The sequence below is a fragment of the Oryctolagus cuniculus genome, chromosome 5, assembly GCF_051225735.1.
Source record: "Oryctolagus cuniculus isolate XC-2025 breed Fujian yellow rabbit chromosome 5, ASM5122573v1, whole genome shotgun sequence".
Taxonomy (NCBI): domain Eukaryota; kingdom Metazoa; phylum Chordata; class Mammalia; order Lagomorpha; family Leporidae; genus Oryctolagus; species Oryctolagus cuniculus.
In genome coordinates this window covers 163,458,781-163,475,063 of record NC_142871.1, presented here as the reverse complement: position 1 = coordinate 163,475,063, position 16,283 = coordinate 163,458,781, and the positions used below count along the sequence as shown (strand labels likewise).

Sequence of the window (16,283 nt, the reverse complement as noted above, 5' to 3'; positions counted from 1 at the left end):
GGCTCCTGCCACGTACTGTGGACTAGACGGGGACATGAAAGTGACGTGTCCTTTGGCTCTCCTCTCCTTTTGTTTTTTTGTCACGATTGGGAAGCTTAGTGTCTGTTTCCCTCTGGTTTGAGTCCTGCCTCCCGAGTTTTGCCCTCAAGCTGCGCTGAAAGCTATACTTTGGAGCTTGAGGGTTCTGGACGCCTTTTAGCAACAGGGCACCTTGCTTGGATGGCTCGGGCAGCCTGGTGTTGGCATTTTGCCAGTGCAGCCTTTTGAAAAATGCTAAGCGTGCAGGGTTGTTTTTTTTTTTTTAATTTTTTAAGAGTTATTTATTTGAGAGGCAGACTTGCAGGCAAAGGGAGAAAGAGAGAGAGACAGACAGAGATCTTCTGACTGCTGGTTCACTCTCCAAATAGCTACAATGACCGGAGCTGGGCTGATCCGAAGCCAGGAGCCAGGAGCTTTTTCTGGGTCTCCCATGTGGGTGCAGGGGCCCAAGCACTTGGGCCATCTTCTACTGCTTTCCTAGGCCATAGCAGACAGCTGGATTGGAAGAGGAGCAGCTGGGACTAGTACCGGTCCCCGTTTGGGATGCCGGTGCCACAGGCTGGGGCTTTGACCCCATGAATGTGAAGAAGAAGCAGGAATGGCTGGGCACAGGAGAGTTTAGAGCCAGACCCTGCTGGGACAGAGGCTGCCTGTGGCCTGACAGCCCAGCCCACACACCGAAGGCCTCTGATTGTGGCCCCTGGGACAACGCCCTCTACCTTTACTCGCTGGGGGCCACAGTGCAAACTGGGCTCAGCAACTCCTCGTGCGGGGGAGGCGGGCCCTGCCTATCCGTGCATCACACCTACCCAGGACCCCTCGGTGACAGCACACACGCTAACGGAGCAGGGGCAGGGAGATAAGCTATTCATTGCAGTCCTTGCTGCCAGAGTCTGGCACCCCAGGGCCTCTGCACCCAGTATCAGGAGCCACCCCAGTGGAGCAGCCCCAGGTGGCAGGACCCCAAAGTTCTGGACCCGGGGTGTCCTGTGTGAAGGTGGGGAGGGGAGGGAGTGGTCACACAGAATTGTAGACTAAGACTCGCCATCCTAGTCTGGAAAGATGGGCTACCACTTGGGAGCTGCTGGGTGTTTCTGGGTGGCGCTGGCTCCTGTGCACGGCCTCGGGGAACAGGAAGCACTTGCTGTAAGCCTGGTGGTTGGAGCTCACATACAGCAAGTGTCCCCTCCCCCCACGCCTACGGCGGGCTGCGCACCTGCCATTCTGTTCTCTGCGTTCTGTGTGCCGGCTCTCCCCTCCCCCAGAGTCGTCTGTTCGGATGCGATTGAGGCAGCAGCAGCACGCTTTGTTTTTGGAAGGGTCCCGGGAGCTCTTTCACTTAGCTTTTTCAAAAATCCTGGAAAAGAGTCACACTTTCCCCCAAATGCATTTATCTTGCTGACAGCAACTTTAATTTCCATTTGGAAGCCACCCTGTTGCTAACGCAGAGCCGGCTCTCCAGGGCTGGAGGACTAACAGGCGGCCTCTCGGAGCTGTCAGATGTCCGAGTGGCTTGCAGAATGAACTTGTCCCATGGCCCTTCCCTCTCCCATCTTGTTTCGCAACTGTGCCCTTTGTGATTCCTGGCAGAGTGGGACTATCCCACAACCCAGGGGTGAGGGGAGAGTTGTGAGGACCCCCACAACCCCGCAACGGCCGGGGCCTTAATGAAGACTGACGCAGCCACAAGTGGTTTGCAGATCCCCCAGCGCCAGTGCCAGTGCCGCTCGACACCACGGCCCGTGGGGTCCCCTGTGGCCCCCGTTCTTGCAGAGCTGCACAGAGACAGGGCTGCAGCTGCCAGCTCTTCCCCAGGCCTCAAGCATGCCGGTTGAGCCCCTGCATGTCCGTTGGATGGACGCCCATCCATGTGTTCTGGGCGATGATTTTCCCCACTGGTTTGGTTTGAGGTCTGTCCGCAGGTGCCCAGTGTGGGGCAGGGAGGCAAGTGCGTTTCTGTGGGTGTTTCTTCCTTCTTTTTTTTTTTTTTTTTTTTTTGGACAGGTAGAGTGGACAGTGAGAGAGAGAGACAGAGAGAAAGGTCTTCCTTTGCCGTTGGTTCACCCTCCAATGGCCGCTGCGGCCGGCGCACCGCGCTGATCCAATGGCAGGAGCCAGGAGATTCTCCTGGTCTCCCATGGGGTGCAGGGCCCAAGCACTTGGGCCATCCTCCACTGCACTCCCTGGCCACAGCAGAGAGCTGGCCTGGAAGAGGGGCAACCAGGACAGACAGAATCCGGCACCCCGACCGGGACTAGAACCCGGTGTGCCGGCGCCGCAAGGCGGAGGATTAGCCTAGTGAGCCGCGGCGCCGGCTGTTTCTTCCTTCTAACCGACCTTGCACTGTGCTTCTGGTTTCAGAGCAGGGTCCCCCCCCACCCCCACCCCCACGCCCACCCCCACCCTGCTCCCACTTTCCAGCAGCTTAGCTGTGAGCTGCTGCACTCCTGTCTTTCCCGGTGAAATCCCGGGAACACCGAGGTGTGCCGTGTACAGACCCGTGCCTACTTGAACTTTGTGCTAAGACTGGAGAGGGTGGCCAGGGGATGGGGCAGCAGGCAGCATGGGACAGAGGGCTGCCCAGAAAGGGCGCCACTTCTCCCCCGAGTGCTTGGATCACGCTGAGGCGTGAGGACCACCTGAAGCTCCTGAGAGTGGACAGGGAGAGCGTGTCCTTTTGCGATCCCAGTCAGTCTTGCCTGATTCCGTGTTTGCTAGACTGTTTCCTGATTTCTCCCCCACCCCCCCGCCCCCCAGAAAGACAAACGATTAAATCTGAAGCCGCGCCTTGCAGCCTTGTGAGCGCTCTGTTCCCTGATGTGCAGCAATCCCGAGTCCCCGTTACAGGAGAGGAGGGAAACTGAGGCTGGAGCTGGAAGGGGACAAGCAAACCCCGGGCAGTCAAGCTCCGACAGACAGCCTTGTGCCTTAAGATCTTCCTGTCCTCACGCCGGGCTCTTGCTGGGATTCGTCTTCCCGAGAGCCACCTGCCCTGTGCGTTCGCACACAGGTTCCTGGGTCCAACCTCCGGCAGCTCTAATTCAGCAGGTCTGGGGCGGGATCCAGGCATCTGCTTTCCTCACGGGCTCATCTCTAGCAGGTTTGAGACTGCAAAGCAGGCAGGTGAGATGAGCCCTCAAAGGTCAAGTCTCACCAGCCGTGCCCCCGCCCCTTCCCCCACTGCTCTTCTGTGGGACAGAGTTTGTGGTTGGGGGTGGGCACTTCTACCCTGTCTCACTGGGCCCCTGTTCTGTAGGGAACTGTCCAGAAAGTGGGGGAGGGTGGAAAGTGAGGACGGAGACGGAGGAGGACACAGAAGCATATGGAGATAAGTGACAAAAACGTCTGTTAAGATTGTATGGCTACCGAGGAGGCGCTGTAAATGCTGATCCGTACTAAGAGGCACCACTCCCGTTATCAAACCTTATTGACGTCATTCAGACAGCATATTCACGGCCGACACGTTGTGATCCAGTACAGCAGTCTTGGAAGTGGGGCTTGTTCCAAAGATCTTCAGGGCACAGGGTGGAGGGGACAGAACTGTTCAATCTTAGCCTTAAATTTCTATTTTTAGACTTTATAAGGTACTTGACACAGATATAGTTTCTAATATATTTGTGTGAATATATATACACATAAACACTTGTACTCACATACAGATATACTTCTCATTTAAACAACAAATGGGATGTATGCTCAATTTTTTTTTTTAAGATTTATTCATGGACTGGTGCTGTGACATAAGTGGGTAAGCCTCTGCCTGTGGCGCCGCAATCCCAAATGGGCACCGGTTGGTGTCCCGGCTGCTGCTCTTCTGATCCAGCTCTCTGCTGTGGCCTGGGAAAGCAGTAGAAGACGGCCCAAGTGCTGGGGCACCTGCACCCGCATAGGAGACCTGGAAGCAGCTCCTGGCTCCTGGCTTCAGATCAGCTCAGCTCTGGCTGTTGTGGCCATTTAGGGAGTGAACCAAAGGATGGAAGATCTCTCTCTGTCTCTCTAGCTCTTTGTAGCTCTACCTCTCAAATAAATAAATAGATAATTATTTTTTTAAAAAAAGACTTATTCATTTATTTATAAGTAGAGTCAGATTTCCATCTTCTATACATAGGTTCACTCTCCAAATGGCTGCAACAGCCAGGCTGAAGCCAGGAGCCAGAACCCCATCTAGTCTCCCACGTGAGCACAGGGCCCAAGCACTTGGGCCATCATCTCTGCTTTACCAGGTACATCATTAGCAGGGAGCTGGATCTGAGTGGCCGGGACTTGAACCGGAGCTGTGCCAACCCTTCAGACTTTTTTGTACTGACATAGTTTTTATTTTTCAATTAAAAATAAGTAATTTTAAATTATCTTTACTGGGGGCCAGCACTGTGGTATAGTAGGTTAAGCCTCTGCCTGTAGTGCCAGCATTCCATATGGGCTCCAGTTTCAGTCCCGGCTGCTCTGCTTCTGATCCAGCTCTCTGCTATGGCCTAGAAAAGCAGCAAAACACAGCCCAAGTCCTTGGGCCCTTGCACCCACATGGGAGACCTCGAGGAAGCTCCTGGCTCCTGGCTTCAAATTGGCCCAGTTCCGGCCATTGCAGCCATCTGGGGAGTGAACCAGCAGATAGAAGATGCCTCTCTTGGCCGGCACCGTGGCTCACTAGGCTAATCCCCCACCTGCGGCTCTGGCACCCCGGGTTCTAGTCTTAGTTACGGCGCCGGTTCTGTCCCAGTCGCTCCTCTTTCAGTCCAGCTCTCTGCTGTGGCCTGGGAGGATGGCCCAAGTGCCTGGGCCCTGCACCCGCATGGGAGACCAGGAGCACCTGGCTCCTGGCTTTGGATCGCTGCAGCACGCCGGCTGTAGCGGCCATTTGGGGGGTGAACCAATGGAAGGAAGACCTTTCGCTCTGTCTCTCTCCCTCTCTCACTGTCTAACTCTGCCTGTCAAAAAAGAAGAAAATGCTTCTCTCTGTAACTCTGCCTCTCAAAATTAGTATATCTTAATTTTTTTACTGCTAAAGTGTCACACAGGTCAGAAAGCTCGGAGCCTGTTCTCGTTCCCATCTGCCCTTTCTCTTGCAGCTGACTTGCTTGCTACTGAGAGAGCGGGGATGGTTTCTTCCCAGCCTGCTTGAGTGGGTCATGCCCGTAATCGTTCTCCATAGTGTAGCTAGAATTTAGATATGCCAGTGGGGCTGGTGTAAGAATGTTCACAGTGCAGAGTGGGCAAAGTCTTTTTTTTTATTTTTTATTTTTTTGACAGGCAGAGTGGACAGTGAGAGAGAGAGACAGAGAGAAAGATCTTCCTTTTGCCGTTGGTTCACCCTCCAATGGCCGCCGCGGCCGGCGCACCGCGCTGATCCGAAGGCAGGAGCCAGGTGCTTCTCCTGGTCTCCCATGGGGTGCAGGGCCCAAGCACTTGGGCCATCCTCCACTGCACTCCCAGGCCATAGCAGAGAGCTGGCCTGGAAGAGGGGCATCCGGGACAGAATCCGGCGCCCCGACCAGGACTAGAACCCGGTGTGCCGGCGCTGCAAGGCGGAGGGTTAGCCTAGTGAGCTGCGGCGCCGGCCTAAAGTCTTTTTTTAATTGCTGTCGAGTCTAGGTTAGGCAGAACACCTGTGAATCGTTGAGCATTGCAAAAATGTAGGGTTGCAAGTATCTGAGTTCTTGCTCCGTTTTTAAAATTTAAAACTGGAGATCAAAGGTGTTGTACCATGAGGGAGATTTCTGCACTCACGGAGACGGTGGCCCCGGGTCTGGACCGCGCGCCCTTGGCTCTCCACAGAGAGGCGAAGGCTGCTGAGCGTCCGTGCCATCCTGTCATTCCCAGCAGTGCAGCTCCCTCCATGAAGTCACCTTGAACCTAGAGCTAGCAGACCCAGAAGCTGTGAGCCTGCAGCATACAAGGGGTTGAGTTCCTGCCAACCTCTGGTCACGTGACTGTGACGCGATCAACGCAGAACCTTGCCTTGCACGTGATTCTGATGAAGGGCACCCTACTGACTGTCTCCGGTTGACCCGTTGACCATGGGCTCGCGGTCCACAGCTCTCCGCCTCGAAGCTTATCAGACACAGGTGTTTCCTGGGTCCGGCGCGTGCCGGCCTTCCTGGCCTGAGGGACCACAGACAGCACTCAGCACGGCACTCGGTGGCTTTAAACAGCGAAACCACCAGCCGAGGTGGAGTAGGAGAACGGAAACGAGGAGGCAGACGTTGCCCCGTCTCACGTTGGCCGGGGACGTGTGCTGGGCAGCCCCGATTTGCCGGCGCTCTGCAGGTCTGCGAGTGACCGTGAAACACCACGAGGACTGCTTAGGGCTTACTCACAAGGCTCAGCACGTAGGCAGGTTTGCAAACTCAGTCCCTGTACATGAGGAGGATCCTTGTTTTATGTTCCTGCTGTTTTATTTACTTTGTTATTATATACGTTTCAGCCGTGTCATTATGTGTATGTCTTTACATCAGAGTAAGATGTGAATTAGTGACCGGACCCTCTGGCGGGTTTGGAGTGACGAGCCGACGTCACAGGCAGAGGTGTGCTGGGAGTAAGTGCTCAGCTGTCGGCTGTGGCCGGAGGGTGGCAGGCGCCTTGATGCCCGCCGCTTCTGCTCATCTCGCTGGCTTGTTGTCTGGAACAGGAGTGAGGCCCAGCGCTGGTGGAAATGGGCTGGCGGTGTTCTGCAGGGCACATGCGTAGCCAGCTCTCATTAGGACAGGCACAGGGGGTACTGTGGCCCACAGGTGCAAGACATCTGCAGGTTCCCTGGGGGAGCAGGTCGCATGGCCTGCGCTCTTGTGTGAGTCTCTCCTCCCTCCCCTTCCTCGTAGTCTCGCCTCTCGGGGAAGGCAGAGTGCAGCTGCCGCGTCCCGCGGCTCCCCTGAGCTGCTTCCAGTTCATAAAGTACCAAACCAGATGGTGCTGGAGGTATAAATCCCACATCTGTGAGCCTTCCTGAGCCCCGCACTTGATGGCTCCCTCGGGACCCTGGCCCACCCCACCCCCTACCCAGAGGCTCTGATGGTGCCGTGAGTGTGCCTTGCCACAGGGGGATTCTGTGGGCGCTTCTGCAGTTGTTTTTTTTTAATCAGTTGAGCCCCGCATTCCACATGTACCTGCTGCAAATGGTGCTTTGGCTGGTTTTGAAACTTGGGGAATGAGGCAAAATATCGGCCCACTCTTGTTAGCCAAATCTTGTTAAATTTATTTATTTATTTGAAAGGGAGAGTTACAGAGAGGCGGAGAGAGAGAGGGAGAGAGGGAGGGAGGGAGAGGGACGGAGGGAGGAAGAGAGAAAGGTCTTCCATCCACTGGGTCACTCCCCATGTGGCCACAATGGCCGGAGCTGCATCCGTCAGAAGCCAGGAGCCCAGAGCTTCTTCCAGGTCTCCCACATGAGTACAAGGGCCCAAACATTTGGGCCATCTTCTACTGCTTTCCCAGCACATAGCAGAGGGCTGGATCAGAAGTGGAACAGCTGGGACTCAAATCGGCGCCCATATGGGATGCCGGCCCTGCAGGTGCTGGAAGTCTTCCATCCGCAGGTTCACCCCCAGATGGCCACAACAGCTGGAGCTGGGCTGATCCCAAGCCAGAAGCCAGGAACTCCTTCCCCATCTTCCACGTGGGTGCAGGAGCCCAAGCACTTGGGCCATCCTCCACTGCCTTCCCAGACAGTGAGTGGATCAGGATCCGAGGAGTAGCCAGGACATGAACCGGCACCCATGTAGGATGCCAGTGCCACAGGCAGAGGCTTAGCCTACTGTGCCACAGCGCTGGCCCAGCAGTAAGAATTTCTGTAGTTCTCCCCTTTAGATGGATTAAGGGACATTCAGATGCTAACAAAAGCAGAGAGAGCAGAGTGGCGAACCCCATGTTCCCTCACCCAGTTTGAAGAATGATCAGCTCACAGCGTGGTCTCACCTCTCCCCTCACCCAGATGGCTCCGAAACTAGTCCCAGATGCCAGGCTTCGCATATTCATTACATGTCTCTGAAAGGAGAGGGCTCTGGAAGTTTGTCCAAAACATTAACAGTGATTTCTTAATACTGCGAAATATCTGGTCAGAGTTAAATTTCCCCAGTTCAGACGTTTCTGTGGGCCTGTCAGTCCAAGAGCGAGTGCTCCGCTGGCTGGGGACAAGGCAGGGGCTGGGTGGAGGACCACAGGGGATGTGCAGCCGAGCTTGAGCCCGGGAGACCTGAGGCCAGGGAGGTGGAAGGGCGCCGTCCCCTCTGCACGTGCCGTTCAGAGGTGGACACCTGCCAGCTGGGCTAGGAGCCTCGCCCAGAGGGGCTGCGTCCACGCTGCTTCCCTACTTAACTCTGTCTCCTAGACTGTGACGTGGCCCTCCAGGGACTTGGCAAAGAATGTTCCTGTGTGTTGGAACCTCTACAACGTGCGGCACCTGCGAGGGATGGCAGGGGGCGGAGCCAGGGAGAGGCAAGGAAACCACGTCCCCTGGGCCCACCCTAGGGCCTTGACCACTTAGAAGGAGCACTGTGCTGTGAGCACCCGAGGGAACCCCAGTGGCTGGCAGTGGCTGGATGGCTGACTGGCATCTTGCTTGGTGAGATGCCCTGGGGTTCAGCGAGCAGAGGGGAGGCCCGTGCCCACCCGGTACTGCCAGCGGGACCACACGCACCTGGCCCTCATTTCTTCCAGTGCTTCACAAAGGACGGGAACACTTCCGGTGCAGAAGTGTGCAGTGTGGACCCCGGTGGGGCAGTGACGCAGGCGCTGCCTTGGAGGTTCTGAGAGGGTCAGGAGCATCTGTGTGTGTCAGCGGGCAGAATGGTGCTGTCCCCCGAGTGTCTGCCACCGTGGGGGCCTGGCACGTCTGCACTGCCCGACGCCGTGAGCCCTTGATGGGGCTGAGGGCACGGAGGAAACCTGACTTCAAGTTGAAAGAGCCACGTGCGCCTCTCGTGGAGCCGGTGTTTGATGTGTGTGTGTGTGGAGGATGTTGATGACACAGACTACGGTGTCATCTTTAACTGGGTTCTTGGTGGAGACCCAGAAGGTAACAGTGGTACAGGTGGGCAGGGTCTCATCAGACAGCGCCTCTCTGGGGCCCGAAGCATTAAGGGTGTGAAGACCAGCTCTGAAGTGAGGGTCGTGGTTTTCTTTTTTTTAGATTTATTTATTTAGGCCGGCGCCGTGGCTCAGTAGGCTAATCCTCCGCCTGTGGCACCGGCACACCGGGTTCTAGTCCCGGTCGGGGCGCAGGATTCTGTCCTGGTTGCCCCTCTTCCAGGCCAGCTCTCTGCTGTGGCCAGAGAGTGCAGTGGAGGATGGCCCGAGTACTTGGGCCCTGCACCCCATGGGAGACCAGGATAAGTACCTGGCTCCTGCCATCGGATCAGCGTGGTGCGCCGGCCGCAGCGTGCTGGCCACGGCGGCCATTGGAGGGTGAACCAACGGCAAAAGGAAGACCTTTCTCTCTGTCTCTCTCTCTCACTGTCCACTCTGCCTGTCAAAAAAAAAAAAAATGAAAGAAAGATTTATTTATTTAAGAGGCGAGTCACAGATAGGGAAAGAGATTTTCCTTCTGCTGGTTCACTCCCCAGATGGTCGAAATGGTCAAAGCCGGGCCAGGTAGGAGCCAGGAGCTTCTTCCGCATCTCCCATGTGGGTGCAGGGGCCCAAGCACTTGGGCCGTCTCCTGCTGCTTTCCCAGATGCGTTAGCAGGGAGCTGGGTTGGAAGTGGAGCAGCCAGGACTGGAACCAGTGCTCATGCAGGGTGCGGACAGAGGCTTAACCGGCTGTGACCCAGTGCTTGGTGGTCTCAACGATGGGGAGACAGCCAGTGGGAGAAGGAGCTTGGGTGCTCACACCTGCCCGCGTGTCCTCTAGCTAGTGTGTGGCCCAGTCGCGTCCCTCACAAACCTGAGCCTCAGTGTTCACCTCTGAGATAAGGGTAGTGATGCCCACCTGCTTACCTAGGCGCAGGCTGCCTCCCCCGGGCCCGACACAGGCGAGCGGCGAGCTCCAGGAATCTTCCAGATGACCTGACCATGGTCGTGGTGTCAGAATCTAATCCACCCAGTCACTGTCACTTGCCACTAACCCAACTGGAGAGTTTAACGACCGCCTTTATCAGACGCCAGGGGCGCTGCATGCGCACCTCTGTGGACTTGAACCTGTGCAGCCACGGGGCCACAGTGGCGGCTTCGGCTTCCCCATGTCTGCCCCTCACGTGCAGACTTCAGGTGGCCCGGTCCTAGAAACATCTTGTGTTGCCTGCATGGAAGGTAGTAGAATATCATTTTTCTTAAAGAAAAGAAGTTTGTGTTTTGTTGTTGTTGTTAACCGTAAGCAGACGGGATTCTCGTTACTTTTATTTATTTTGTTTGATTGACATGAAAGCAGCCCAGAGTATTTCCCGAGGCTAAGGGGCAGGTGGGGACTGACCGAGCCGCCGCCTCCTGCCTTGTCCCTCCTAGATGTGACATCTGCTGCGTCACCTTCCGCACGCATCGGGGCCTGCTGCGCCACAACGCGCTTGTCCACAAGCAGCTGCCTCGGGACGCCACGGGGCGGCCCTTCATCCAGAGCAACCCCTCCATCCCCGCCGGCTTCCACGACCTGGGGTTCACCGACTTCTCCTGCAGGAAGTTCCCCCGCATTTCTCAGGTAGTCTGAGCAGCCTGGGGCACCCCCGGGCTGCTGGATCGAGAGGGGCGGGCGGGCTCCCGTTTGGGGTTGAATTTCCTGGGGGTTTTTGTGCCTCTGCGCTTCTCCCGAATCCTCACCTCTCGTTCCTCTGCCTTCACTGGCGCGTTCCCCGCAGGCCTGGTGCGAGACGAACCTGCGAAGGAGCATCAGTGAGCAGCATCGTTTCGTCTGCGACACCTGCGACAAGGCCTTCCCCATGTTTTCCTCGCTCGTCCTGCACAAGCAGACACACGCCGCCGACCCGGGCCGGGACAAGCTGCAGGCCGAGGCCCTGCCTGACGCCGCCCTGGACCAGAAGGTCTTCCTGGCCTGGCTGGGCCTGCAGCACACCAAAGACAGCCAGCCTGCCCCCGCCGAGGAGCCCCTGCCCGACGACAACCAAGCCATCCAGCTGCAGGCGCTCAAGTGCCCGCTACCTCAGGACCCCGCCTGCACCAGCGTGCTGAGCCTGGCTCCTTTCGAAGCTGCTGCCCTGGCCGGTTCTCTCACGGTGCTCCCGGCCACCAAGGAGGGCGTGAAGCACCTGTCGCTGCAGCCCTTCCAGAAGGGCTTCATCGTCCAGCCGGACAGCAGCATCGTGGTGAAGCCCATCTCTGGGGAGTCGGCCATCGAGCTGGCCGACATCCAGCAGATCCTGAAGATGGCCGCCTCGGCCCCGCCGCAGATCAGCCTGCCCCCGCTCTCCAAGGCCCCTGCCGCGCCCCTGCAGGCCATATTCAAGCACATGCCCCCTCTGAAGCCAAAGCCCCTGGTCACCCCCAGGACCGTCGTGGCCACGTCCACGCCCCCGCCTCTCATCAACGCCCAACAGGCCTCCCCCGGCTGCATCAGCCCCAGCCTCCCCCCGCCGCCCCTGAGGCTGCTCAAGGGCTCGGTGGAGGCGGCCGCCAACGCGCACCTGCTGCAGTCCAAGTCCGCGGCCCAGCCGAGCGCGGCCACGCAGCTGTTCCTGCAGCAGCCGCCGCCGCTGCGGCTGGACCAGCCCGAGATGAAGACGCAGCTGGAGCAGGACAGCATCATCGAGGCCCTGCTGCCCCTCAGCATGGAGCCCAAGATCAAGCAGGAGATCACCGAAGGGGACCTCAAGGCCATCATGACGGGGCCCGGCGGCAAGAAGACGCCCGCCATGCGCAAGGTGCTCTACCCGTGCCGCTTCTGCAACCAGGTGTTCGCCTTCTCGGGGGTGCTGCGCGCGCACGTGCGTTCCCACCTGGGCATCTCGCCCTACCAGTGCAACATCTGCGACTACATCGCCGCCGACAAGGCCGCGCTCATCCGCCACCTGCGCACGCACAGCGGCGAGCGGCCGTACATCTGCAAGATCTGCCACTACCCCTTCACGGTCAAGGCCAACTGCGAGCGGCACCTGCGCAAGAAGCACCTCAAGGCCACCCGCAAGGACATCGAGAAGAACATCGAGTACGTGAGCAGCAGCGCGGCCGAGCTGGTGGACGCCTTCTGCGCGCCCGACACGGTGTGCCGGCTGTGCGGCGAGGACCTGAAGCACTACCGCGCGCTCCGCGTCCACATGCGCACGCACTGCGGCCGCGGCCTGGGCGGCTGCCCCAAGGCGCGCAAGCCCTTTGAGTGCAAGGAGTGCAGCGCCGCCTTCGCCGCCAAGCGCAACTGCATCCACCACATTCTCAAGCAGCACCTGCACGTGCCCGAGCAGGACATCGAGAGCTACGTGCTGGCGGCCGACGGCGGGGGCCGGGGCGGCCTGGGCCCCGCCGAGGCGCCCGCCGCCGCCGCCGCCGCCGCAGCCTCGGCGCGCGGCGACGAGGGCGACCGCAAGCCCCTGGCCGCCTTCCTGGAGCCTCAGAACGGCTACCTGCACGGGGGTCCCAGCCAGCCGCCGCCGCCGCACGTCTCCATCAAGCTGGAACCCGTCAGCGGCTTCGCCGTGGACTTCAACGAGCCCCTGGACTTCTCCCAGAAGGGCCTGGCCCTGGTGCAGGTGAAGCAGGAGAATGTGTCCTTCCTGTGCCCCTCCTCGCTGGCCGCCTACGACTGCTCCATGGAACCCATCGACCTGTCCATCCCCAAGCACCTGCGCAAAGGCGACAAGGACGCGGCCGCCCCCAGCGAGCCCCAGCGGCCCGAGCAGGAGGCCAGCAGCGCCGAGCGGCACTCGCCCTGCCCGCCCTCCGGCCTTCCGCCGGCAGCCCCGGGGCCCGGCGGGACCCTGGAGAGCCCGGCAGGGGCCGCGGCCGCCGGCGCCCCCGAGCCCCACGCGCAGCAGCCGGTGCAGGCTTCGGTGCAGCTCGCCGTGCCCATCTACTCGTCGGCCTTGGTCAGCAGCTCTCCGCTGCTGGGCGGCCCTGCGCTCCTGAGCGGCCCCGCCCTGCTGCGACCCCTGCGGCCCAAGCCCCCGCTCCTCTTGCCAAAGCCCCCCGTGGCCGAAGAGCTGCCCCCGCTGGCCTCCATCGCCCAGATCATCTCGTCCGTGTCCTCGGCCCCGACCCTGCTGAAAGCCAAGATGGCAGAGCCTGGCGCCGGCGGCGGCCTGGCCGTGGCTGCCGATGGCCCCGCGAGCTCCGCGCCCAAAGCCGCCCCGGCCCCCGCGGCCCCAGTGGCCCCCGCCGCCACTGATGGTGCCACGAGCCCCGGAGAGGCCGGCGACCCGCTGCCGGCGGCCAGCAGCCCAGAGGCGGCCTCGCCCTCAGAGCAGGAGCCTGCGGGCTCGTCCAAGAAGAGGGGCCGGAAGAGGGGGCTGAGACCCCGGCCCCACGCCGGCTGCGGCGCGGTGGACCTGGACTCGAGCGGGGAGTTCGCCAGCATCGAGAAGATGCTGGCCACCACGGACACCAACAAGTTCAGTCCGTTCCTGCAGACCGCGGCGGCGGCGGCGGAGGACGACGCTGCGGAGGAGGCGGCCGCGGCCCCCGGCGACCCCCAGGGGCCCAGCGACGAGGAGCAGGCCGGCCCCGCCGAGGACAAGCTGCTGCGGGCCAAGCGCAACTCGTACGCCAGCTGCCTGCAGAAGATCACCTGCCCGCACTGCCCGCGCGTCTTCCCCTGGGCCAGCTCCCTGCAGAGGCACATGCTCACACACACCGGTAAGGCCTGCGCCGCGGCCTCTGCTGGCGCTGCGGGGGCGGGAGGCGTCCAGCGCGGGCTGTCCCCGGGAGGGCGGCAGGACTGGCCCTGGGGTGCCCCGGGGAGGGTGGCAGGACGGGCGCTCGTGTCCCCTGATGAGGGTGGCAGGACTGGCCCTGCTGGCCCTGGGGGAGGGTGGCAGGACTGGCGCTCATGTCCCCGGGGGAGGGTGGCAGGACGGGCCCTGGTGTCCCCAGGGAGGGTGGCAGGACTGGCCTGGTGTCCCCAGGGAGGGTGGCAGGACTGGCCCTGGCGCATGCCCACGGGAGCTGCAGGCTGAGTGTGGTTCTCCAGGAAGGACATTGATGCTGCCAGCTTCCTTACCCTTGCGAACACAGTCACACCTGTGACAATCAGGGACGGGTGCTGCGAGAACTTATGTGTTAATTTTATTTCTATGAAAATAACTGCTCCAGAGAAAGACCCAAAGTATGACTAAGCGTCTAAGAAACGGACTTGAAGAGCCAGAGAGATGTCCCGAAAGTGCTGTTCAAACGTTAGTTTCTACGAGTTGAGTTTTAAAGAGATGTTTAGCGGACAAGATACACTTTAATTTTACACTGGGCACTGCTAGTATTCAAGGCTCATCTTTTTTTTTTTTTTTTTTTTTAAGATTTAATTGTTTGTTTGAAAGAGTTACACAGAGAGAGAGGGAGAGAGAGGTCTTCATTCACTGGTTCGTACCTCAGGTGGCCACAATGGCCAAGGCTGGGCCAGGCCAAAGCCAGGAGTTTCTTCCAAGTCTCCCACGTGGATAGCAGGAGCCCAAACATTCCGTCTATCTTCCACCGCTTTTCTTGAGCCATCAGCAGGGAACTGGACAGAAAGTGGAGGAGCCAGGGCTCGAACCCTCGCTCATAGGGGATGCCGGCGTCACAGGCGGCAGCTTTACCCACTACACCGCAACGCCAGCCCCGTAATGTTAATTTTTATTATAGGATTTATATCAGTGAATCAAGGATTAATTAATGGAGATTGTTACTCTTCGGAGTTTACAACCCCAGTATTAATAGATGGGGCCTCAAACCAAGTGCTTCTGTTTGTGCGGTACAGAATTGACAGCTACAATGAGGAGACCTCCGCAGTTGGTGGAGGGACAGGCGCGGTGCACTGGTTAGGACGCCCGTGTCCTCCCGCATCGAGTGCCCGCCTCCCACCCAGCCCCCTGCTAGTGTGCACCTGGAAGGCAGCCCATGGTTACGGGCTTGGGTGCCTGCTCCCCACACGGACACCTGGAGGGAGCTCCTGGCTCCTGGCTTCTGCCTGGCCCCAAACTGGCCATTGTGGGCATTTAGGGGGGAATCAGCAGATGAGGGATCTCTCTCTCTCTCTCTGCCTCTCTGCCTTTCAAGTAAAATGAAAATAAGTAAAAGTATATTTTAAAAAAGTTCGTGTGAATTACATGTTAAGAAAAAAAAAATGTGGGTTTCACTTTATTTTTATGCAAAAATAAACACCTTTTAATACCATTTTTCCACAAACAGGATTCCAGTTGCATTTGAATTTAAACAATTTTTTTTTGAGGTTTATTTATTTTACTTGAAAGAGTAGCAGAGAGTGAGAGGCACAGAGACAGAAGGTCTTCCCTTCACTGGTCACTCCCCAAATGGCCACGACGGTCGGGGACAGGCCAGGCCAAAGCAGGAGCCTCAAACTCTATCCGGCTCCCTCATGTCGGTGGCAGGGGCCCAAGCACTTGGTCCCTCCTACACTGCTTTCCCAGGCACCTTAGCAGGGAGCTGGATCAGAAGTGGAGCAGCCGGGGTTCGAGCTGGCGCCCCTGTGGTTTCTGCCATTGCTTTTTTTCCTTGCAAATTTGAGATACACTAACAAGCTGAACTGAGCAGCCTGTGTATTCAGTTGCTAAATATAGCAGCCCTAGACAGAGGGAACTTGCCACACTGTGGTGACACTGTGGAGAGGGGGGAAGGTGGTGGGGACAAGGTTGAGTGTTCTGCGTGCCAGTAGAAACACTTTATCTAGGGCCGATCATCCCAGAAACGTGAGGTAGCCCTGAGCGTCCTGGGAGGGGTGGGGCTGCAGGGAGCAGGTGGCAGAGGCACTGCCGGAAGCCGGGAGAGCGGGCAGGGGGCAGCCTGGGGAGGGGAAGCAGCTCAGAAGCCGTGGCGCGGAGCTCGGGGGTCAGGGCAGGGCTGCACGAGGTGCCAGCGTCAGCCACGTGGATGCGAGTCAGAGAGGGGACTCCCTTAACCAGGGCGGGACGCGCCGCTTCAGGCCCTGGCGTTCTCTCCGTGGAAACAACTTAAGCCTGGCAGAGGAATACAGCAGTTCAGAGAGGAAAACGCGTCCGCGAGAGACTGTGCCCCGCAGCCATGTCTTGCTGCCCTTCTCCATGACACTGCTGTCACCTGCAGGGTCCGTGGAGACGTGAGCGCTTCTGCCTTTCGGGAGGCAGGTGGTCTGGATCTGATCTTGGCTCCTCCCCCGCTCGCCTCTTTCCCTCGCTGGTCCCCGGCCTCCC

The 16,283-nt window shown here is 58.9% G+C and overlaps 1 protein-coding gene across 20 annotated transcripts in view; it reads left to right on the top strand.

The window, feature by feature from the left end:
- The window catches only part of RREB1 (ras responsive element binding protein 1), a 179,414-nt gene that overhangs the window by 146,855 nt on the left and 16,276 nt on the right, over nucleotides 1–16,283 (top strand). For all 20 annotated transcript variants that reach the window (XM_089334480.1, XM_089334484.1, XM_070074444.2 and 17 more), the window contains 2 exons: nucleotides 10,471–10,660; nucleotides 10,818–13,761. In XM_089334480.1, the coding sequence (XP_089190606.1) occupies nucleotides 10,471–10,660; nucleotides 10,818–13,761 (3,134 nt within the window). The remainder of the gene's footprint in view (nucleotides 1–10,470; nucleotides 10,661–10,817; nucleotides 13,762–16,283) is intronic.